At 37.8% G+C, this 25,838-nt stretch overlaps 1 protein-coding gene across 2 annotated transcripts; it reads left to right on the top strand.

Moving 5' to 3' along the window:
- Positions 1-24,020: 24,020 nt before the first annotated feature.
- On the top strand, positions 24,021-25,277 carry LOC122016699 (bZIP transcription factor 53-like). 2 transcript variants are annotated; one of them, XM_042574083.1, is made up of 2 exons: positions 24,021-24,314; positions 24,394-25,277. In XM_042574083.1, exon 2 carries the CDS (start codon positions 24,634-24,636, stop codon positions 25,042-25,044), a length of 411 nt encoding a protein of 136 aa, XP_042430017.1. In that variant the 5' UTR covers positions 24,021-24,314; positions 24,394-24,633; the 3' UTR covers positions 25,045-25,277. The 2 variants fall into 2 exon arrangements, with proteins under 2 accessions (XP_042430017.1, XP_042430016.1); XM_042574082.1 differs by having other exon boundaries at positions 24,388-25,277.
- The last annotated feature ends 561 nt before the right edge of the window (positions 25,278-25,838 follow it).

Here is a 25,838-nt window from a genome sequence, read left to right as displayed (position 1 = left end):
GTGGTTTTCAAAAATCTTATTTTTTAATTTTGAGATCAAAGTACATGGCGGAAAACTTAGTTGAAAGCGAAGTAGAAAAACAAGTAAAATAACATGCAAATTCAGTTGGTTTACTTGGTTTTGAGACTTCAACGACTTCTACTCCAAGACCAGGTCTCACAGGCCTATTGACGGATAATTCACTAAAAGTCTCTTCTGGAACCGTCAGAAAAAGGGATCGAGTACAAAAGAATTGGAGAAGTGTAATACACTACACTTCTCATTTACAGAAATTAAGTATAGTAATTTATGTTACTGAACACTTTCTTAGACGGTCTGCTTTAGCTCAGTGTTTGGATGGCTTCTTGACGACGATCAAACATAGTAAAGTCGTAGCAGGGCAGTAGCTGCAAGTCAGAGCAGTCAGAAAGTCAATTGGATGTATAGAAGCTCATATGGAAGTTTTGTCTTGAACGCTCCTCGAGATACCCTTTTAAAGGGTGTGGAAGGCGCCTTCCATATCCTTGAAGGCACCTTTAATGGTTAAACTTTATCCAGCATAGCTCGCTCATTATCTGCGACAAAGTCTGGATTTTATACCTTTGAAGTGTCTTTCATAGCACCGAAGGCGCCTTCAATGAACAATGTGAAGGCGGCTTCCAATGCTTAAAGGCGCCTAGAGTACTGTTCACCCGAGACATTTTTTGCTCCTTTTGCCCTACAAGTTAGGTTAGTTCAACATGACAATATCTAACCTACAAAACAAGTTTTAGTACAATCATAATAAGGAGTATTAATTAGTCCTTATCCTTGTGGGATAAGAAACTAGTCAAGGTCTCAGCTTAGGGATCCAAAATAGACTTAAACTAGACTGACGCCTACTGCCCCTCAACCGGGATGCATTCTCACCCAGTCACTCTCCTCCAGTGACTTACCTTCACTTACCAACTTGTAGTCGGTTGACTAGCCTTTCGACCCACCATATCTTCATGACAGTTGTCAAGTCCGCAGACCCAATTGGATTTCGACCAGCTGTTAGGCTCTATGGATCCAACTGAATTTCCTATCAGATATTAGGTCAACCCTTTGACCTATTTAGGCTTCGTACCAACTATTGAGTCCTCAAACATAGTTGGGTTTCATCCTGGTGTCATGTCCTCTAGATCTGTCAACTCCTATACACTTGATATAGTAATTAAACCACAATAACAACTACTTAATTTACTTGTCATTCATCAAAATATGAGCTAGACCGTTAATGCAAATTACACTAATAATCTTCTTCTTCTTGATGTAATGATAACATGGGTTAAAGTTAGGAAACAAAATGTAAAACAAAAATGACTTTAAGAGAATAAAGATAAACAAGTAAATTTTTGTTCTCTGTATCATTTTAAGATTAAGTTTTTTGATTTTCTTACTTAAACTCTAAACCTTTCACTTTGACATTTATCAAAAAATGTGTAGATAAATGAACCTAATTATGAAAAATTACCACTCAATTTGAAAGAAGTATTCAAAATTTATAACATGTTTGGAAAGCTAACTTTTTATAAAATGATTTTTTAGAGTATATAGATATAGAGAGAAGTTTTCAAATAAATGATTTTTAGAGTATATAGATATAGAGAGAAGTTTTCAAATAAAATATTTTAAGAGGGGTTTGCAAAGGACTTTTGTAAAATAATTTAAAGTAGCTTTTGTAACAATTTTAAAATAAATTTTAAAGAATTTGAAAGATTATTTTGAATATTTGCGAACTAGTTGTCAAGATAAATAATTGAAATTACTTTACAAATGAAATTATTTACTTTGCAAAATAGTTTGAAAAGGTTTTTCAAAGTGAAAAAAATAACCTTTAAATAAAATTTTTCAAAATTTTCAAAGTGTTTTCTAAAAATATCCTACAAAATGTTTTTCAACTTGCAATTTTTAAGTCAGATAGTTTGAAAAAGTATAAGAATTTTGGAAAGCAAGTATCCTAAAATTAATTTTGAAAGTATGTTTCAAAAAGAGTTTTGAAAATAATTTTAAAGGTAATTTAGATAATAATTTTGAAAACAAATATTAGGAAAGGAAATAAATATATTTGAAAATTATTTTTTATTATCCTCTCCCTAAACCGGATATATAAAAAAGATATTCATCTAAAAAATTTTGGCCTTAAATGTCTAACCGTTAGTTACTAACTAACTATCAAAAAATAGCAGTGTTCACTTGGTTAGTCAGGTTAAGTAGATGGATTCAGTTAGTGTTTAACCAAAATGGACTACTTAACCTGATCACTATAATATTAATATTTTTTGCCTAAACCTGTGTTGATGCACTGATATAAGCATCTGAAGTCTAGGCAAAGGACCTACACATCTCACGTCATTCTAAATATTTGAATACATAACTAAGGTAGACCTATTGTGTTTGTGAAATGCTCAAGTCCGAGATCTATAGGAATATGCTTTCTATGAATTTGATCTAGACTAAGGCTAAAGTCAATTTTGAATAACTAAGTAAATGGAAATTTTAAGAAAATATAAGAGATTTCCCTAGAATTTACAAACCATTTGAAAAATTATTTTAAAAATAGCAGTCCTAATCTAAAAAGGAACTTTGTAGATTAACAAATAGATAGGCAAAAAAATAGCTAAAGGTGTAGATCAAGTCAATCAGATATACAATGTAAAACAGTGCACTAGACATAGTCAAATCTAGTCATCGTCAGTAGATAGAGGTGGGGGATGCTCAGGTGCTCTGTAAGCCTAAAGAATCTACTAAAATTCGATGGACATCTCCTCCTTGAGAGAGGAGAATCCGATGGTCATCTCTCCCCGAATAACACTAAATCCGTCCGAGACTGACTGCTAGAACTGTGCAGAAAACTCCTCAAGTCGAGCTAGTCAGTCCTCGACAGATAACGAGGTCAAGGGCTGGGTCGAGGTTGAGGGCTGGGTCGGAGTCAGAGGATATCCAAAGAGCTCCTCAGCCGTGAATGTCTGCAACTCCGCTCCCTCGGTAGGAATGATAGGTGGAAAATCGTCCTAGGCCTTGCCTGGAGCGTTTGGTTGCGGTCCCACTCTCCAAGCTAGTCCCCCCTAAGTAGTGACGTCTATATTTACTAATGCAAGCTAATGCTGACCAATCTCGTCATACGCACTAAGGGAAGTGGATGTACCCTGGGTCATATCTATCCTTATGGTTGAAAATATATATGTCAAAATATGACAATAGGATATATGAACCTGACACCTAGTGATGAGACTGGATGTATGAATGATATTCTGGAATATGTGTAATGCAATGTCGATGTCAAAGCACTGACAAAGTGCATATAGGAAGAAGGAATGAGAGTGTCACATCATCGCAACATCGCAAGATGTGATCGGCAAAATACAGGTGGTCAGGACTTAATACAGGACATAGTCCTGTACCCTAAGGGAGAGTGACCTAAAGTCAGGCACAGTAGGTAGTCTCTCCTCCCTAAAAAAGTACATATGGATAGTATCCAATGTGATATATTAGTAGGGTTCGCCAAATGGCAAATCCTTACTAGGGTAACATAAAAATAGATAGACTGATCTCCTAAGTCCTAAGCTATCATACAATAGAGTGGGGGAGAAGCTAAAGTCTTTTTCACCAACTCTAGTGAAGTATGTCAGATCGTCGATCTTAACTAGGTTGTTGCAAATTATGTACACAGGTCTAGATTTACTGAATGACTAGAGTAAACTAGCATGTCTAACTAGTAATAGTCAATGATCCCAATGATAGGTGCATAGTATCTGGTGAAAAGGGACCTACTCAAAAACCTAGATTTAAGTGTAATGTATGTATGCTATAGAAAGTCTAGCCTAAGTCGTGGAGTGGGAAATCTAGCATTAGTAGATGGAGTGTTGCTCGAGGTAGGAGCAACATTTCATCATTTCCTAAAGTAGCACAATATTGTGTGCAAACGTATATTTTCAAAGGAAACATACAAACAACCAAATATTGACTAGATATATTAAGTTAGAGTATACCTAGGAGGTATTGTTGAAGTTTGGAGGTAGAAAACTTGGAAATCAGTCGCGGGAAGGTGCCTTGCCATGAGTAAAATCACGAACATAGCTATGCTCTGTTCGCTGGAAAAAGTTGAATTGAAGGCGCCTTCAGCTTAATAGAAGGCCCCATCCACGTGCTATAGAGGGTGCCTTCAACCTACTTAAGGCACTTTCAGTCGGTTGAGGCGGGAATTTTCCTGCCTTTCCGAAGGCACCTCCGGCGCCTTTGATGTCAAATTTTTATTTTTTATGTTTAAGTTTAATTAAGTTTTAATTTTAATTTAATTTGAATTAAATTTTAATTTTAATTTATTTTTATTTTAATCTATTTTAATTTGGTTTGATTTATTTTATTTTAATTTAATTTAGTTTAATTTTAATCCTTAGTCATCTCACCCGATCTATATTTTCAATCAGGGAATTCTATGATTTTGTAAGATGAGTTAAGTTGAATTTTAAGATTTGGTTTAACTTTATGTTACCAGTTATGATTAGTAAGGGGTAGCTTTAATTAGTTCCACTCAATCAAATGCACCAGATCGAAGTCATATCTTCCTAGACATGCATAGATGAAGCTTCCCTAACCTACTATAATCCAAAATTTCTCCATTACCATTTATCTACTTATACTTTTGTCCATATTTAACTTAGTCCTAATTACCCCGCCGGGTAAACTATTGCTTTGGAGGTGCCAACCAGTTTGAGTCTTCCCCTGAATTATTAAAATTTAGGTTTTATGTTTATGTCGATTTATTTTATAATTATAATAGACTTTGTTATAGTTTAGATTAATTCTATTTAGTTTAGGTTTAGTTATTACTTTGTTGGATTTTATTGAATTTAGCTTAGAAAGTTTAATTTTTGAGATTAGGGTTGGCCTTTTTTGTTTATTTGGTTTATTTGATTTATTTGGTTTTAAATAGTATATTTTCTTTTTAGGTACATAATATTGATTGATTCCTACTTACGTGTTTAGGCATGCTTTTGGAACCTGGGCTTTGGTTTGATTTTTATTTTGATTAACTAGAGATATAAATGTTTTGTTAGTTGAGCTAGACTTGTATCTGAGTCCGGACTTATTGTATACAGTTCTTTGTGATCCAAGTATCATATCAAAGTACTTGAATCAAGTTATAAATTTTTCTAGCAGTTATTTTAGTTCAACTACTTCACCTTTCAATCTAAAATTGTCCTCTTCAAGTTTTGCAACTTAGGTTGAGATTTCAGCTTGAATTGGCTCGGTCATTGAGATTGATTTTAGTTATTCATTAAGTGTTTTATTTTCTATACTTAGTTCATTTATTTGATTTTCAGACATAGTTAATTTCCCATGTAAACATGCAATTATTTAAAAAAAACTTTTTACTTAAAATAGATTGTACCTTGTCAGAACCTTCGGAAATGAGTGCGGACTCGTGGTTCAATTCGAGTTCGAACTCGTCTTCCTATTCACTTTCGGATTCTGGTCCATATGCTATTAGCACGAGGTAGTTGGTGTGCTTCGGTTCGTCACTATCTGATTCCTCTGCGGATGATTCACCCTAAGTCGCCTTAAGGGCTTTCTTCTTCTTGAGCTTCCGACAATCGTTCTTATAATGTCCCTTCTTGTTGCATCTAAAGCATGTGATGTTTGTTTTGATGTTGCTGGGAGTAGACTTGATCTTCTGCAGATCCCTTTTAGTGAAGTCTTTCTTTCTCCTAGTGAACATATTTTTTACCAGATTCACTAGGTATTTTTCATCATATAAGTTTGAGTCAAACTCATCTACTGGTTCAAGTTTAGGTCTGGATTCTTCTTTTGACGATCCTGTAACAAGAGCAATGCCTTTTTCAGGTTTGGCGTTAGTCTGTTCATGCAGCTCTAATTCATAGAAAAGTTCATCTAATTTTAATTTAAATAAATTTCTCAAGATTTTGTAGGTATCCACAATGGATGCCCACAGTGCATTTCGAGAAAATACGTTTAGAGCATATCTTATTAGATCTCGGTTCTCCATCTGATGGTCGATTTCGTGGAGTCTGTTGAGGATGTCCTTTATCCTCATGTGTAACTGATTGGCAGACTCTTCTTCCTGTATTTTGATGTTAAATAATCTATTTAAGGGCAAGTCCATTTTTGTTACCTTTGTGTCGTTGGTTCTCTCGTATAGTTCTATGAGCTTATCCCATAGCTCCTTTGCATTTTAGTGTGGGCTGATGTGGTTCAGTTCCACCTTTGTTACTTTGCACTGGATTATGTTGAGACCTTGAAGTCAATTTGGATATTTTTCTTCATCTCTGGATTCTAATTTTTCGGGTCCATTAGAATTTCAGTGTTATGGTCGACTGGCGCCTTGTATCCTTTGGTGATGTTAAACCATTAGTCGAAGTTGGCCTTCAGGTATACTTCCATTCATCTCTTCCAGTAGGGGAAGTCATCTCCTTTGAAGAGAGGAGGATGAGCAATGATGTATCCCTCAAGTTGGGTCATTTATCACTGAAATAAAGAACTAAGAGGAGATACCAAGACTTGATCTTGGATTAGCAGAGTTTGAGAAAAAAATATCGAAGAACTCAAGTGGTGTTGCACCAACTTTGAGTTAAAACTGAATGAAAAATAATTATCTGAAGAGGTAAGTTTTACCAAATCAGATAAGATATGAAAGACCAAAAAAATGATCCCCCTGGCTTGATTGGTAGTTGCACCAATTCAGAATAGAACCTGCTCTTATAGCACTTGTTTGATCGAGACGCACATGAGAAGGGGGGGGGTGAATCACATGGTTTTTAAAAATCTTATTTTTCAATTTTGAAATCAAAGTACGCAACGGAAAATTAAGTTAGAAAGCGAAGTAGAAAAACAAGCAAAAGAACACGCAAACTCATTCGGTTTACTTTGTTCGGAGCCTTTAACGACTCCTACTCCAAGACCCAGGTCCTGCAGACCTATCGACGGGTAATTCACCAAAGCCTCTTCCGGAACCTCCGGAAAAGGGGATCATGTACAAAAGAATCGGAGAAATGTAACACACTACACTTCTCGTTTGCAGAAATTAAATACAGCAATTGATATTACCGAACACTTTCGTAGACGGTCTGCTTAAGCTTGGTGTTTGGATGGCTTCTTAATGATAATCAGGCAAAGTAAAGTCGTAGCAGGGCAACAGCAGCAAACTAGAGCAGTCGGAAAGCCAATTGAATGCATAGAAGCTTGTATGAAAGTTCTGTCTGAATGCTCCTAGAGATACCCTTTTAAAGGGTGTGGAAGGCGCTTTCCAAAGCCTTAAAGGCGCCTTCAATGGCCAAAACTTTATCCAGAATAGCTCGCTCCTTATCTACGACGAAGTCTGAATTTTATCCCTTTGAAGGCACATTCAGTGCTATGGAAGACACTTTCAATGAACAGTGCGAAAGCGTCTTCCAATGCTTGAAAGCGTCTCAGGTACTGTTCACTCGAGGTTTTTTTTGTTCTTGTTGTCTTGCAAGTTAGGTTAGTCCAACATGACAATACCTAACCTACAAAACAAGTTTTGGTACAATCATAATAAGGAGTATTAATTAGTCCCTATCCTTGTGGGATAAGAAACTAGTCAAGGTCTCAGCTTAGGGATCCAAAATAGATTTAAACTAGACTGACGTCTACTGCCCCTCAACCGGGATGCATTCTCACCCAGTCACTCTCCTCCAGTGACTTACCTTCATTTACCAACTTATAGTCGGTTGACTAACTTCTCGACCCACTAGGTCTTCATGCAGTTGTCAAGTTCGCAAACCCAACTGGATTTCGGCCAGTTGTCGGCTTCGCAGACCCAACTAGACTTCCTGTCAGATATCAAGTCAGTCCTTTGACCTATCTGAGTTTTGTACTAATTATTGGATTCTCAGACCCAGTTGGGTTTTATTATGGTGTTAAGTCCTCTAGACTTGTCGACTCCTGTACATTTGGTAAAATAATTAGATCATAATAATATCTAACTTAACTCACTTGTCATTTATTAAAATCTGAACTAGATCGTTGGTCCAAATTACATCAACAATAATAGTCGCAATAAGATAGAAGACTACAGAAAAGCATAATTTGAGAGCTCCCCTCACCTTCTCTTTTTCATACTTTTGCATTAAGGATTTATTAACGGCAATTTACCAAAAGGCGTACTACAGTTAATGTATTTACCAAAAAATGCATCACAGTTTTGTATTTACCAAAAGGCGGAGTTTACCAAAATCAATCCCCAGATTACCCCTCTGGCTAACCTGGCAACCGCCTTTTTCAAACACATTTTTCCAAGCATCCAAGCCGAAAGTAGAATAGAAAAATAATTTGTGGTTCGGATACACGTCTTCTCACCGTCTCTCTCCCTTCGTCCCCCTCTGTGTGGTGTTATAAACTTGAAAGAAAAAAAAATATGAACCCTGCGCTTGCCATTACTGCTTGTGGTGGTTGGCGATTGCAATAGACCAGTTAGGTTTATGGCATAATTGCGTAAGAGTTGCTAGAGGAGACCAAGGACAAATTAAGTTAAGAAGGTCAGCCGAGAAGGACAAACTTCTTGCAAGAGGGAAATGAGTAGAAGCACACATTTAAAGATTTAGACATGTATGTATGGATTTTTTTACTGTAAAATAGGGTAGTGAAGGTAAATAAAAAGTACACCATTTGTCTGTGAAGGGTGGCAGCAAAAAGTGGTATTATGGTTAATTTTGGTTGTGTGGGGAATAATATTCAATAACACCTGAATTATGATGTAATAGAAGACTTAATCGATTTAATTCATGTTAGTTTTTGGCGTTGATAGTTAAGTTTGGCTAGGGTTTAGTCAGTGGTGGTCCTAGTTTACAATAAGTATCTGCTTCAAAAGTGGCTTGATATCTATGAGATCAGGCCCATCGTGGGCCTGATATCATAGATATCATGCCCAACGTGGGCCTGATATCATAGATATCAGGCCTAACGTGGGCCTGATACCTATGATATCAGGCCCACGTAGAGCCTGATATCGATAATGTGTTATGTGGTTAAAACTTTACTTTTACATCAGACCGTTCCTAGTTTGAGCAAAATTACAATTTAACTACAAAAAATGATTATGTAGTTGCAAATTTACTAAAATAGTTTTTTAATTTATTTATCAGGGATGATCATATAACTGACGAAATTCTATATGAGATATGGAATACTCTTGATGCAACTTCTAGCATTGGACATGCAGATAATGTAGGAGAAGTATCCAGAACAAATATTCCATCATCTTCACAGTATAATTGTGTGCATAACACAAATAGAAATACGAGCAGTAATTTCACATTTGATCTAAATGAAGAAGCTAGTATTCAAGAAGATGAGGTTCTGAACCCGTGTGCAACACTTGTTGATTACTATGAGCCTAGTTGGAGTGAGGAGGAAGGGTATTATAACTGAAATGGAGAGGAAATGCAATGCAATACAAATGTACAAGAATTCTTTGCTGATGATATGCAGATTGAACAATATGAAATATCTCAAGAGCAGTATAGTGACTTAGAGGAGGAGTTCCCAATAGCTGATGATCCATATATTCTAAATTCTCGATTGCTCCAAAGGCCAATTGAAGAGGCAACAGATCAGCATGAATTTTTTGTAGGACAGATATTTCAGTCTCGACAAGAGTTCAAGAATCAACTTGTGAAGCATGCCATGGTTAAACATATGAGATATAACCCATTTGACACTCGGAAAAATAAAGTAAAAGCTGTCTGCTTCAATCAACCGTGTAAGTGGAGAGTAGTTGCCAGGGGGGATGTCGAGTTCATTGTTACGAAATATATAAAGGAACACCAATGTGGCACCATTAGGGAAAGTGCTGATCATCAAGCATGCTCTTCATCCTTTGTAGCTTCCTTTGTTGAAGAGCAATTTCTTGCTAATGAACAATACAAGCCAAGTATGATTATAGCAGATATAAAAGCCAGGTTCGGAGTGACCATATCCTACAGAAAAGCTTACATAGCTCGAGAGAAAGCGATGAAGAAAGTTGTTGGAGATTATGATCAAGCATATAGAGATCTTCCACTATATCTGCGTGAGTTAAGAGTCAGGGATCCTGAAACCTATATTGCACTACACAGGAATGAGGATAATCAGTTCCAGCGATGTTTTTGGGGTTAGGAGCTTGTAGGAGAGTATTCAGGTCTTATCTGCGTAAATTAATTGGAATTGATGCCACACACCTAAGAGGCAAATATTCAGGTGTGTTGTTGATGGCTACATCAATAGATGCTAATGACAATGTCCTCCCAGTAGCCTTTGGAATCGCTGAAGTTGAATGTGGGTCTGCATGGGAGTGGTTTCTGGATCATACGAAGAGATTCTTTAATGTTGATCCAGAGTCAATGAGTATAGTATCAGATAGACATCGTGGCATTATAGCAGCAGTTAGGAAAGTATACCCTACTGCCCATCATGCTTTTTGTTGCCACCACATGTCTTGCAATATGGTAACAGATACTGGCAGTAGGTCAGGTTTAGGGTTGTTTTGGGCAGCTGCTCGAGCAAACACAACACTACAATATGATCTCATAATGCAATCCATGCTTGAAAAACATCCAGATGCTCATAAGTGGCTTCAAAACATTGACCCTAAAAGATGGGCTAATGCACACTTTAGTGGGAGAAGGTACACAATGCTAACCACCAATTGTGTAGAGAGTTTAAATGCTTTGTTCAAGGAGACGCGTGAATTTCCGATAAACAGGTTAATTGATAATACCAGAAGAAATGTAGCTCAATGGTTCTGTAACCGTAAGGAGGAAGCGTCGAAATGGTATGTAGCGTTGACACCTCATGCTACCAAAGAAATGCAATCAAGGAGAGAGAAAGCTAGACGATATAAAGTTCACCCCTACTCTCAATCCGAAATGGAAGTAGAGACATGGGGTGCTTCATACATTGTTGATTTGGAGAGGAAATATTATAACTGTGGGGAGTTTCAAATTTCAGGATTGCCTTGCTCACATGCAAATGCCGTCATAATTCACCGGAACATGGATACACTCCCATATTGTGAGCATTACTTTCATTCACATAATTGGAAAACGACATACATGGATCGTATTTACCCCTGTCGAAGAAAAGAATTTTGGCCTAGGGGTGTCAACAACATTATAGTGCTATGTCCACGTAGCCTTGTGCAGCCTGGTAGGCGAAAGAAGGCAAGGATCGAGTCAAAACATAATGGGAAGGTAAAAATCAAATGCAGCAGGTGCAAACAACTGGGCCATAATCGGAGGACCTGTAGAATGCCGCCAGCCCCTGGATCTTGACTGAATTGTAAATTCGAGGAGTTGAGGCATATGTTTTGTATGAAGTACATAAATAGGTTTGTAAGACAAACAGTTGTTAAAAGTGATGTTTCTGTTATATACGTTTATGGAGTATTTAGTTTGTGTTACAGTTTTATGGTAGGTATGAGAAGTGTAAACCATCACCTGCAAGGCAGAAATAATACTTCACACCATATCTCCATTGTGTCAAATAAAAATGTGATACATTTCAATTCAACAGGAAGGGGTTCGTAATTTCAAAGTCACATTAATATGTAGTGAAATATAGATGTGTTAAAACATGCACAAAGGGAGTGTAGTAATCGATTCCATAGGGTAGAAAAGAAAAGGTGTGGACTGTTCCGTGCCAACTGGCACGGAGCCATACTTCGTAATCCATGGTGTATAAATTATGTTTGACAAATAAATACCATCTCCCACCATGACCTTCACAGGGGACTTGATTTCATGAAAATCCAAGTAGGGAGGGCCATCAGTGGGTTTTGGTCAAACCCACCGATGGACCTAGACATCGGATTGGACCCATTTCAGCGGTATATGGAGTTGCAAGGACTCGAATCTGGTGGCAAATAAATGTTTAAATATTTATAGGTGGGAAAAATTTAAAATGCAATCAGCCTCCGTTAGCTTGGATATCAGGCCCACCGTGGGCCCGATATGGTTGGATAGCCCACGTGGGCCGATATCCAAGCATATCAGCCCAAAGCTGACACTTATAAATGAACTGGCACGGAGCCATACTGTAATCCATGGTGTATAAATTATGTTTGACAACATAAATACCATCTCCCACCATGACCTTCACAGGACTTGATTTCATGAAAATCCAAGTAGGGGAGGGCCATCAGTGGGTTTTGCTCAAAACCCACTGATGGACCTAGACACATCGGATTGGACCCATTTCAGCGCTAGTGGTATTCTGGAGTTGCAAGGACTCAGAATCTGGTGGCAAATAAATGTTTAAATATTTATAGGTGCTGGGAAAAATTTAAAATGCAATCAACCTCCGTTGGGCCTGATATGCTTGGATATCAGGCCCAACGTGGACCTGATACGCTTGGATATCAGGCCCAACGTGGGCCTGATATCCAAGCATATCAGGCCCAAAGTCGCCTTGGCACTTATAAATGGCAACTGGCACGGAGCCATACTTCGTAATCCATGGTTTATAAATTATGTTTCACACCATAAATACCATCTCCCCACCAAGACCTTCACATGGGACTTGATTTCATGAAAATCCAAGTAGGGGAGGGCCATCAGTGGGTTTTGCTCAAAACCCACTGATGGACCTAGACACATCGGATTGGATCCATTTCAGCCCTAGTGGTATTCTGGAGTTGCAAGGACTCAGAATCTGGTGGCAAATAAATGTTTAAATATTTATAGGTGCTGGGAAAAATTTAAAATACAATCAGCCTCCGTTGGGCCTGATATGCCTGGATATCAGGCCCAACGTGGGCCTGATACGCTTGGATATCAGGCCCAACGTGGGCCTGATATCCAAGCATATCAGGCCCAAAGTCGCCTTGGCACTTATAAATGGCAACTGGCACGGAGCCATACTTCGTAATCCATGGTTTATAAATTATGTTTGACACCATAAATACCATCTCCCCACCAAGACCTTCACATGAGACTTGATTTCATGAAAATCCAAGTAGGGGAGGGCCATCAGTGGGTTTTGCTCAAAACCCACTGATGGACCTAGACACATCGGATTGGACCCATTTCAGCGATAGTGGTATTCTGGAGTTGCAAGGACTCAGAATCTGGTGGCAAATAATAATTTAAATATTTATAGGTGCTGGGAAAAATTTAAAATGCAATCAGCCTCCGTTGGGCCTGATATGAATATCATTTAATAAAGCAGTATTCTATCTCCCCCTAATATAAACTCCAAGCATTCTTACAGGGGCCTGATCAAAATAATAAAATAACATCAATTTTAATAGTCACCTTCCATAGGGTAGAAAAGAAAAGGTGTGCACTGTTCCGTGCCAATTGGCACGGAGCCATACTTCGTAATCCATGGTGTATAAATTATGTTTGACAGCATAAATACCATCTCCCCACCATGACCTTCACAGGGGACTTGATTTCATGAAAATCCAAGTAGGGGAGGGCCATCAGTGGGTTTTGCTCAAAACCCACTGATGGACCTAGACACATCGGATTGGACCCATTTCAGCGCTAGTGGTATTCTAGAGTTGCAAGGACTCAGAATCTGGTGGCAAATAATAATTTAAATATTTATAGGTGTTGGGAAAATTTAAATGCAATCAGCCTCCGTTGGGCCTGATATGCTTGGATATCAGGCCCAAAGTGGCCTTGGAATGGTATCCTTTCTTATAAATTTAATTTACAATAATTTTATTCACCATAAATTTTAGTTACACAAACAGTAAATCATTACTACAATAAATTATTACAATTGTTCACTATTTCTATAGTTTAAAATTTTTGTCAGACATGATTTTGTGTCCAAGTCTAAATTTATAAGCTCTCATATCAAATTGTACAAAGTCTGTAGATCTCCGGAACATCAAACTCTCTGCATAGCGCATTATAAAAAAGGCACAATCCAACCTACAAAACAAATGCACAATCCATCATAGAAAAGGCAAATAGAATTATTATGGAACATACACTAATACTTACGATTTGCTTTGTGTGGGGCCAATAACTTGCATCGTTTTATACTCTCTCCCGGCGAATGGTTCTAAACCTTTATGCCATATGTGATAGTATGACCAGTTCAGCTCCTTAAAAAACAACACCTACAAATATCAAACCATAGTAATTAATACATAAACAATGATTATTGGATATAAGAAATTTGTTACTTACAGTTTGATTAAAAACAGAAGTGTAAAGTTCTGTGGTGCCAAGAGAGTTATAATGAATTATTTGTCGTTCCTCCAGGTCCATGACCATTAGATGCCAATGATCATCTTGGTTATGTAGAGGACAAAAAATATATCTAATGTCCTTGTCGTCATCTGTTTTTGCAGTTTGTTTCAATGCATCCACGTGCATCATTCCGAACAAGTCCTATACAAATAATAGAGCTATTATGGTGACTGCATCCAATATATAATTTAAACAATTTACAATGAGATAAGGGACATACTGGGAATCCAACCCCACAAAATATGGATGGGTGGTATGGTGAGTTAGAGTGTTTGGCTTCATTAGCAAGAATATTCCAATAAACATTTATGCAATCCCCATTGGTATATTGTGTCCAATCAAATATTGTCATAAAAGATTGCATATCTAAGGTGAAATTATCATTTGCCCATATTGGTTGCACCGTCACCCTACACACAAGTATACAGTCAATGGTATTTAATAAATTGAAAATAAAAAAATTATCATTAACCTCCAATAATAATCCTTTGTTGACATGTGGGTTAAGAATTTAGGTTGGCAACTACGTTACCTTAATTGACTGAGCTTCAACAATGCATCGGCTATCACATCATCTTTGCTCTTTTTAAAAAATGTTTTTGCTTGCTGAGATAATTAAAATAATACTATGTCATTAAGGATTCTAAAATAACAACTTACCTACTCTCGACCGTACCTTCAATATTTTGGTTTTGACCTTGTTAATTTCATGACATTGTGTTTCTATCTGTGATGAACTTGTATTTTCTGTCTTTGATGGTGCAGGAGCATCTGGTTCGACACTAAGAACAACCTGTTTGCCTTTTTTTTTGGTGCATTGGGATATCAACCTTCTCTGGGTTCTCTTTCTTTTGGGGCCTACCCGAAAATTAGTTGGAATTATAAGCAGATTAGGGTCTATGCCTTCTGATGCTCTTGGCTCCCCTGATATGCTCTGTATGACTTGTTGGAGCTCTTTAATCTTATTTTCGGCATCGGCTATGATTTTGTCTTTTACAGTTAAAATTCTGTTATCCACGTCAGAATTTATAGTGTCAGCCTTGTTGCCACTCGTATCCCGTTCTTTACGCAGTTCACTTATTTGTTGATCCTTTTCTTTAAGCATAGCTTCCATATCAGCAATCACAATATCCTTTGCTGCTACTAGACTATCCTTTTCTTCTATCACCGTTGCCAGGTTTTTATTAGCTTCCTCCAAACTTTGAGAAGCTTTATATAATTCTTGCTTTAAACTCTCAATTTTGTTATCCTTTTCCTTGCACAAACTACAATCTACGGTATCGTCACACTGGAGTTGCCCTTCTTCGGCTTAATGTAAAGATCCTTGGCCAACCAACTCAAGATACTCAGATGGCTGAGGCCGGTTTGGTAGTAAATTAAACTCTGATTCTGTCGGAATTAAATCTACTAAAATTTTATCTGCAGTTACACGGTCTATCATTTTTTTTACTGTGTCAACATGATAGTTAGGCCACCTCCATCGTAGTATTCTTGGCAATTTTTCTGGATGGTCTGGATCAATAATGCTGATGTGCTCACACACCCATACCTACAATATGATTATAAAAGTAATTCATAATCTTTACACATATCTTGCTATATATGTAATCGGACTTACAGCTAAAATATTTGGAAATCCCTTTAGCAAGGGGGCCTTGGGCGTTGCATCAGCAACCTGTGGTTTTGGTCTTAATGTAAGCTCCAATCCAATGGAGTCTAATTGTTGAGCCATGAAACTGTATACTGCATTGCACCAGTTAAACCTAGCTAAGTTCTCAAAATCATCTACACAGTCAATTAGGGAGAGCACAGGTATTCTGAGAACACTGCTACTCCCACAAAACAGAACTGTTGTAAAAAAATACAGGATAAAAAGCTGACAGTACAGCTTGTCGTTTGATCTATACTTCCTAATCAGTTTCTCTAAATGTTTGGCAGAACAATCCGATTCTCGGAAAAACTCCATGTACAGTGCGCTTGAAGCCTCATTTAAATCGAGACGAACTATATCTCCATTGTCGGGTAGGCCAAGAATCAGTCCCACATCTACCTTTGTAAAATTGAGCTTCTTCCCATGGAAGATAAAGTTTTTTTCCTCATGATCCCAGTTATCAAACATATTTTGTACCTGAGCTCTTACAAAAGAACTATCAGGGAGGTCGAGGATCCAGGAAAAAGGTGTGCCTCGAATCATCTGTTCTTGTTCTGCAGTCGGGTTAACAGAAGAGATAAACTTTCTGAAGTGGCAAATGGTACTTTTCCAGTTCATTCTTTTAGTTCTTCCTCTGTTGACGTAACTTTGATAAGTTGGTCGATCAGCACACAGACTTGTGGAGACTTCTTTTGTTGCCATTGCGAACCTACGTACTGTATAACCAAACACAGAAAAACTCTACGCTCTTATTCTAACACACCCACACAAACCCTAGGTTAACCGGTTATAGAAAGCTTAACTAAATTAGCAACCGACCTCCGTACGGAAATGATTCTTGAACGCCGGTGAAGGAAGAGTGGGTTTTGGCCCGGAGCTGCGTTGAATGGCTTCGAGAAGAAGATGAAGAACGAAGCAGGAGAGTGTGCGCTTTTGCAGATTGAAACTTGGGCCTGATATCTCATTAATTTATTTTATCTAATCGCCTCGATTTATGTGTAAGATTATTTATTATTAATTTGAAATATTACTTTTTATATTATCAGGCCCACGTTGGGCCTGATATCCAAGCATATCAGGCCCAACGGAGGCTGATTGTATTTTAAATTTTTCCCAGCAGCTATAAATATTTAAACATTTATTTGCCACCATATTCTGAGTCCTTGCAACTCCAGAATACCACTAGATCTGAAATGGGTCCATTCCGATGTGTCTAGGTCCATCAGTGGGTTTTGACCAAAACCCACTGATGGCCCTCCCCTACTTGGATTTTCATGAAATCAAGTCCCCTGTAAAGGTCATGGTGGGGAGTTGGTATTTATGGTGTCAAACATAATTTATACACCATGGATTACGAAGTATGGCTCCGTGCCAGTTGCCATTTATAAGTGCCAAGGCGACTTTGGGCCTGATATGCTTGGATATCAGGCCCACGTTGGGCCTGATATCCAAGCGTATCAGGCCCACGTTGGGCCTGATATCCAAGCATATCAGGCCCAACGGAGGCTGATTGCATTTTAAATTTTTCCCAGCACCTATAAATATTTAAACATTTATTTGCCACCAGATTCTGAGTCCTTGCAACTCCAGAATACCACTAGGGCTGAAATGGATCCAATCCGATGTGTCTAGGTCCATCAGTGGGTTTTGAGCAAAACCCACTGATGGCCCTCCCCTACTTGGATTTTCATGAAATCAAGTCCCTATGAAGGTCATGGTGGGGAGATGGTATTTATGCTGTCAAACATAATTTATACACCATGGATTACGAAGTATGGCTCCGTGCCAGTTCCCATTTATAAGTGTCAAGGCGACTTTGGGCCTGATATGCTTGGATATCAGGCCCACGTTGGGCCTGATATCCAACCATATCAGGCCCACGGTGGGCCTGATATCCAAGCATATCAGGCCCAACGGAGGCTGATTGCATTTTAAATTTTTCCCAGCACCTATAAATATTTAAATATTTATTTGCCACCAGATTCTGAGTCCTTGCAACTCCAGAATACCACTAGGGCTGAAATGGATCTAATCCGATGTGTCTAGGTCCATCAGTGGGTTTTGAGCAAAACCCACTGATGGCCCTCCCCTACTTGGATTTTCATGAAATCAAGTCCCTGTGAAGGTCATGGTGGGGAAATGGTATTTATGCTGTCAAACATAATTTATACACCATGGATTACGAAGTATGGCTCCGTGCCAGTTCCCATTTATAAGTGTCAAGGCGACTTTGGGCCTGATATGCTTGGATATCAGGCCCACGTTGGGCCTGATATCCAACCATATCAGGCCCACGTTGGGCCTGATATCCAAGCATATCAGGCCCACGTTGGGCCTGATATCCAAGCCTGATATCCAAGCATATCAGGCCCAACGGAGGCTGATTGCATTTTAAATTTTTCCCAGCACCTATAAATATTTAAACATTTATTTGCCACCAGATTCTGAGTCCTTGCAACTCCAGAATACCACTAGCGCTGAAATGGGTCCAATCCGATGTGTCTAGGTCCATCAGTGGGTTTTGACCAAAACCCACTGATGGCCCTCCCCTACTTGGATTTTCATGAAATCAAGTCCCATGTGAAGGTCTTGGTGGGGAGATGGTATTTATGGTGTCAAACATAATTTATAAACCATGGATTACGAAGTATGGCTCCGTGCCAGTTGCCATTTATAAGTGCCAAGGCGACTTTGGGCCTGATATGCTTGGATATCAGGCCCACGTTGGGCCTGATATCACGTTGGGCCTGATATCCAAGCATATCAGGCCCAACGGAGGCTGATTGTATTTTAAATTTTTCCCAGCACCTATAAATATTTAAACATTTATTTGCCACCATATTCTGAGTCCTTGCAACTCCAGAATACCACTAGATCTGAAATGGGTCCATTCCGATGTGTCTAGGTCCATCAGTGGGTTTTGACCAAAACCCACTGATGGCCCTCCCCTACTTGGATTTTCATGAAATCAAGTCCCATGTGAAGGTCTTGGTGGGGAGATGGTATTTATGGTGTCAAACATAATTTATAAACCATGGATTACGAAGTATGGCTCCGTGCCAGTTGCCCTTTATAAGTGCCAAGGCGACTTTGGGCCTGATATGCTTGGATATCAGGCCCACGTTGGGCCTGATATCGAGGCGTATCAGGCCCACGTTGGGCCTGATATCCAAGCATATCAGCCCCAACGGAGGCTGATTGCATTTTAAATTTTTCCCAGCACCTATAAATATTTAAATTATTATTTGCCACCAGATTCTGAGTCCTTGCAACTCCAGAATACCACTAGAGCTGAAATAGGTCCAATCCGATGTGTCTAGGTCCATCAGTGGGTTTTCACCAAAACCCACTGATGGCCCTCCCCTACTTGGTTCTACCTGAAATCATGTTCCCTGTGAAGTTCTAACTGGGAAGATGGTATATTTGGTGTCAAAACGTATTTATACCCCATTTCTAATAAGGTATTGCTCCGTGGCAGTTGGCACGGAACCTAGTGACGTGCTCTGGAAACCTCCGTTGGTCCAAGCCTATTTGATTTTTTAAACAATCCCAACCGTTACCATGATTTTAGTTTTGAGAAGATAGAAATGGTGCGCATTACAACTTATATACATTGTCTCTTTCCACTGATAAGCACCAGCATTGCATTTTGTATTTTGTGATTTATATTTCTGACTAATCACTATGCAATATTATTAATATTCCAGTGACAGTTTCTAATCTTCTCATGCACTACATACCACCGTATTATACAACAAAGACTACATACAAAGATATTAAAAGTCCTACACTACGTAATAATTGCATTTACAATCTATACAAGTTTTTGCCTTACAAGACTGGATATTTAATCCAATGTTTGAAAATATTTATCCCTCAAAATTGCTACCATTACATCAATTCTAATCTTTTTCATGTCTCCTTGTTTGAAGTCCATCTTCATATCATATAGGAGACATCGAATGTATTGCATCACAAAAAAGCCACAGTCAACGCTATAAAGAACAACAGCATTTTAATTGTCAATAATTTTTTATCAATTATTTATATTCACACCTTGTGCTCGATTTACCTTGCTTGTTGTTGTGGACATTCAATTGTGCGAGAGACCCATCTATCAAACACATAATGCCTTTCCAAGTTTGGATGAATAGCAGCAACGTGCTCACGACTATATAATTTAAAATCTGATACCTGAACATTGAAGAGGAAATTTTCATTTTCCATCAACTAGCATTTATATTAAAATACAAACAATATCATTATTATTAGATGCTCACCGCTGCTTCAAATTCATATTTGTATTTACTTCCAGTTGCAAGAGAATTGTACTGATTGAACGTCATTGATTTGGTGTCGACCACCAGCAAGTGGAAGTGTGCATTATCACTGCACAAAGGTATAAATATATACCTTACCTCTTCATCTCGTCTATCCGTCTTTATCATGTGTTCGAAGGCAAACTTACTTGACGATTTCATTAATGACTACAAATATGCAAAGTCATACATACATAACCAACTAATAAAAAGAATTCTATTTTTAACTATAATCAAATCAATTCCTTACTGTGAAGAATGTTGAACAATATATTGACTTGTTGTATGTGCTTCCAGACGGGAATGCCCCCCTAAATAAAATTTTACAATACGTGTCGATTACATCCCCTCTTGTCAACATTTCTCCATTCACACCAGATAAAAGGGAATACAAATTTAAACAAAAGGGTGGTTCCTCCCAAACTATATCATTTGTAAACCTACAAAGTAAACAAATCACAGATTATTTTTACAAATTCCTTTTTGATAACCTTAGCCCAAATATGTAATCAGATATGCATATATTATACTTTACTATTCAACTATTTCATTTACGTACTTCATTTCCTCCAAGGCTTTTAACAAGTACGCCACCTCTTCGTCTTGTTTTTTTTTCTTGGAAGACTTAAATTGCTTCTTGACATACTATGCATACAAACAAAAAAGCCAATTAGATAATCCATTATATCTAACAAATTGCAAAGAAATTTGCATATATCGTCTTACAGCAATTGCTTGTTTCCTCATTTTGTCATATTTGGCAAACATTTCTACATCCTTGTCTGCCTCTTCATCAGATTTATCTTCCATCATTTGTACAATATTAATTTCTTCTTCCATTTCATCCAAACCTATTTTTCCTTTCCCCTTGCCCACAACAACATATTCTTTGACAAATTTTTTTCCTTCTCCTATACTTGTAACTTTTTCCGCAGGCTCACTTATATGTATATTTCTACGCTGCCTCTTAAGTAAAGTTTTGAGCCACAATGGACTATCAATTGGAGTATCCCTGTAATCATAGCGACTTCTGTCACGTCCTCTCCTACTTCTTGTTGTAACACCTACAGGTTCAATTTGAGGATCGTCTACAGGCTCGCTATATTGAGATTCCATGCCTTTTTTTTCAACTATTTTAAGTAACTCTTTCACCCTCTCCTTCAATTGCATGTTCTCCATTGTTAGCTCTTTATTTATGTTTGCTTGCATAATGCAATTACAACAATCCTTATTAATCTGCCTTCCTCCTACACTCACTTCAATTTGTGATGCCTCCATTGCATGTGGACTGTCCTCAACGCCAGCAAGGTTCTCAACCAATGATCTTTCATCTTGGTTAGGGATTAGGTTAATCACAACCTGTAAGAATATTAAACCACATGTTTAAAATATACTTTTTTACCAAACTATAGTCAAAGTATTCTAAATTTACCTCTTCAGATGAAACTTGGTTTATCATTTCTCTCACCTTACTAATATGTGAAGGAATATTCCTCCACTTATTTATTCTGGCTCCTTTTATTTTGTATGGTTTTTGGATTGGAACATGCTCCAAAAACCATGCCTGATTCACCATGACAAGGGTTAACTATTTTATAATTGTTCGCAAAATATTAAAAATTTTCACACAAATTAAACACTTACTGCCAAAAGACCAGCAAATCCCTTTAGGTAAGGGAGGTTGGTGTTAGCATGTTTTGTCTCAGTTGATGAAAATATATCCCCAATCTTAGGTAATTGTGGAGCCATAAATTCATGGATTGATTCAACCCAGTTGAATCTATCAAGATTCTCAAAATCATCTACTATATCTATAAGACTTAACGGAACCTTATATGTACTAGAAGAAAATAAGACACAAACAAATATATACAAAATATAGAATTTGCAAAATAATAAAACATCATCTTCGACTTCAACGCGATTGCCATAAAATTTAAGCAACTCCTCAATTCTTGATCTAGTAGCTTCTTTTTTGTTTGAGAAGTAAGTTAGAAAAAGGTCACTGGATGCTTTAGCTGAATCAATCGGAATTGAAGCTCCTCGGTCTGCAATACCAAGCAGCAATGAAACGTCTCCTCTTGTGAAGCAAATTGGAACACCTGACCAAGTTAAATCATTATTAGACTTCTACCAACACATACAAAAGTATTACGAACACCGTGGACATGATACGATGTCATATCAAGCACTGATACAGCATCGTATCAGGACCACGTTGGGCCTGATACAGCATCGTATCAGGCCCACGTTGGGCCTGATACGGCATTGTATCAGCCCCAAGTTTAGCAAACGCTTAAATTTTACCATACAACTACTTTGTAATTAAAATACAAATTTATAAATTGTACCTGAGAATCTAAAGGTTTGACTACTTGAATCCCAATTTTCAAATATATTTACCAAAATCCCACGGATGTGCTGCATATCTTCTATGTCCAAAAAAATACGAAAGGGTGACTATTTTATCAGCATTATGTGTCGGTCATGTAAAATAACACCGCCTCCATGCGTTCCTTTCTTCGTGGATGGTTGAAAAAAACTTTTAAAGTGACCGAGGACACTGTTCCAATGCAGTTTCTGTCCAACATCAACTGAACCCTATACTTTATAAAAATAAAAAAATTTAAATCATACTAGTTCAGCTTCTCAATATCACAGAGTTTGTAAAATGATAACCTTTACAGCTAATTGATGTGGCGAGGATGATGATTCGCCCGATCGACGTCTTTGCGCCATTATGATACTAGCTGATTAATGTAATGTAAACCCTAGAATCCTTCACTGATGACTCACGAACACTCTTGGTTTTTAATTAAATTGAAATGCTAGCTAGATGGCGCTTGAGAAAAACTCGAACTGATGGCTCAAGAACACTAAACTAGGGTTTCACAAGACCAAGCTGCACTCGCATGTCACGAAGGAGGGAGGTACCCTATTGATCGTTTTTTTTTAATATCTAAGTTTTTTAAAAATGTGGTTCGGATGCCTGGGAATTGATGACTGATCAGAGGTGTTGGTTGGCGGTAGGGTTATATTCGGTAATATACATCACTTACCTGCGCCTTTTGATAAATACAAAACTGTGATGCGTTTTTTGGCAAATACATTAACTGTAGTATGCCTTTTGATAAATTACCGATTTATTAATGAGTCATTCATGGATTATTAAAGGATCATTAAAGGGTTTTATTATAACCACCCTGCCCTTTAATTTTAGTAACCGCTGTACGTCTAGAACTAGAGAGGTGCGCGGGTCGACAACTCGGATCGCTTCAGAAGTTGGATCGTCTTTGAAGATGGAATACCGCTACATAATTTTTACGTTGACCAAGTCCTAGGGGTGTCATCAGGATTCCATGTTGACCGGATCAAGGGCCCACGTGAACCCTTATCGATCATTCACATCAGATATATTTAATATCCTTGAGAAGTGAATTGGATAGTTTATTATACAGCAAAGTTGCTCATTGGCAACAAAGATCTAAGTTGGAATCGATGAGAATACTGCTTATTTTCAAAAAATTGCATCACTTGGTACGTCAAGCTCTATTGCAAATTGCTACTCAATCTATAATTATTCTTCACGCGGTCAACGAATCAGATGGCATCTAGTGAAGGAATCTTCCTCGCCGCCTTTTTTCTATTGGAATCGGATTCCACTGCTTGAACTCCCGCAACTTTCTTATCAGTTTCCTTACCCAGTCAAATTTGCCATTTATTTCTTGAATTTATAAACTTTGCTGACGGCGCCAAGCTTGTTTCCTTAAACTTCAAGGAAGATATATAGAATATTGGTTACATCACCAAGGCCACTTGTTAGCTTAATTAATGTTCTTGTTTAGCTATATTTTAATGGTGATGAAGAAATCCACGAAGTTGTTGCATTGGTTTCTCATCCGGCAAGATATTTCTTTTTCACTCAAGATTATTTAATCTGTAAAATGACGAAACCTTCTTCTTGATAACTCATTCCCGGCTTATTCCCACCTTCATAGACCAAGTATATCCTATTCCTTTCCTCCCTCTCCTCCTCTCCAATTTCTTGCGGTGGATTATCTTCGTCTCAAGTTCCTGATACCCGTTCTTGAGATCCTCCAAGGATCTTCAATCGGAAGAGTAATAGAAGCTTTAGTAGTTTTTTTTTGTTCTGTTTCGATTATAAAGTCATCTGTTCTAAACTATTTTGCAGTTGCAGATTTTGAATCATCAGAAAAAGCGGCTGGGTCCTTCATAATGTTCAGTGATACAACAATCTTATAGACCTCATGACGTTCCATTTCTGCTTCCTCCAGTCCTTCTCAGTTGCGTTCCTCTACTGGTTCTACTCCATCCATTGACCTGCACTCCCGCACGACGCCATTCTAGCTCGTTCCATTCTCTCCAAGGAGAACCAGATTTTTGCAGTTAAAATTCAATACAAATCCTCCAAAAGACCATGTTTGCTGAAGGAGATCCACATGTTGCCGGCGATGAAAAGAAGCGAAAGCGAATGCTCTCGAACCGCGAGTCGGCAAAGCGGTCGAGGATGAGGAAGCAGCAGCAACTGCATGATCTGAAAAGCCAAATATCAGAGCTCAAGTGCCAAAACGATCAGCTCCTGTTGCAGACCAATACGCTGACACAGCACAACATGCTTTTGGAGTCCAACAACACTGTCTTGAGATACGAGTTGAACTCGCTGAAAGAGAGGTTGCAGTTTCTGAATTCGACGATCCGAATGATGGAGCAGATAAGCGGGATATCGATTGATGTGCTAATGGCTCCAGACCCGCTACTGATGCCATGGCAGCTTCCTTGTCCCTCGCAGTTGATCATGGCGAATGATGATGGCAACTTCCAGCTCTGAATGATCGTGTTTTATGAGGGAAGCAATTGGTTGAAGCTGTAAACATCTTTTTATGTCCATGAAGGTCCTCTACTATGTGATCTGTTAGGTTGCTTGTTTATGGTTTGATCAAGATATGTTTTGGTGTGCTTGATCATTGTTGTAATTTAGTTTGTCTTTGAATTGTGTATTGCTGCTTGTTGTTGTATTTGTGGTTAAACATACGGAATTATGATAGTGGTTATAATGATAAGATCAAGTTATCAAAGTATTAGTTTTTCGTTACTGATGGGCAACAAATTCTTAACATATTATATCACTTTGACTATTTCAAGGGTTTCAGATGATGCCTTTTTTGGTTTTTTAAAAAGAATTCAACTATGAGGTCCACCACTTGCTAAATAGCTAGAATTCAATACAGTTGAAATATCGCTTTTTTTTTCTTTTTTTTTTCCTAGTGAATATTAAAAAACTAAATATATTGGGAAATTCTTGCATCACCTTAAACTGGACCTGAGATACATAGGCTTTGTATCATCAAAGACGAGGCAGATTGTTTGGATTCAATTAATAATTTCATATTAAAATATTTATATTGAAATGAGGTTTTTTTAAGATAGAATTTAAGACTAAAATTATAAGGATTTAAATTAAAATAGATAATATTATATTATTATGGAGATATGTTAATATTTTTAAGCATAATAAATGATATCAAAGTAATAATTCAAATTAGATACCATATGGGATGATCTTGAACAAAATTGATAGTGGGCTCGGAGCATATTAAGATGACTAGATGCTCGCGGTGAGGT

Source organism: Zingiber officinale, chromosome 8B (assembly GCF_018446385.1).
Source record: "Zingiber officinale cultivar Zhangliang chromosome 8B, Zo_v1.1, whole genome shotgun sequence".
Lineage (NCBI taxonomy): Eukaryota > Viridiplantae > Streptophyta > Magnoliopsida > Zingiberales > Zingiberaceae > Zingiber > Zingiber officinale.
The sequence above is the reverse complement of the archived record's forward strand: the minus strand, read 5'-3'. Positions and strand labels throughout refer to the sequence as shown.

Excerpts from the sequence above, each read along its gene's own strand:
- LOC122016699 (XM_042574083.1), top strand. The coding sequence starts at position 24,634 with ATGTTTGCTGAAGGAGATCCACATGTTGCCGGCGATGAAAAGAAGCGA.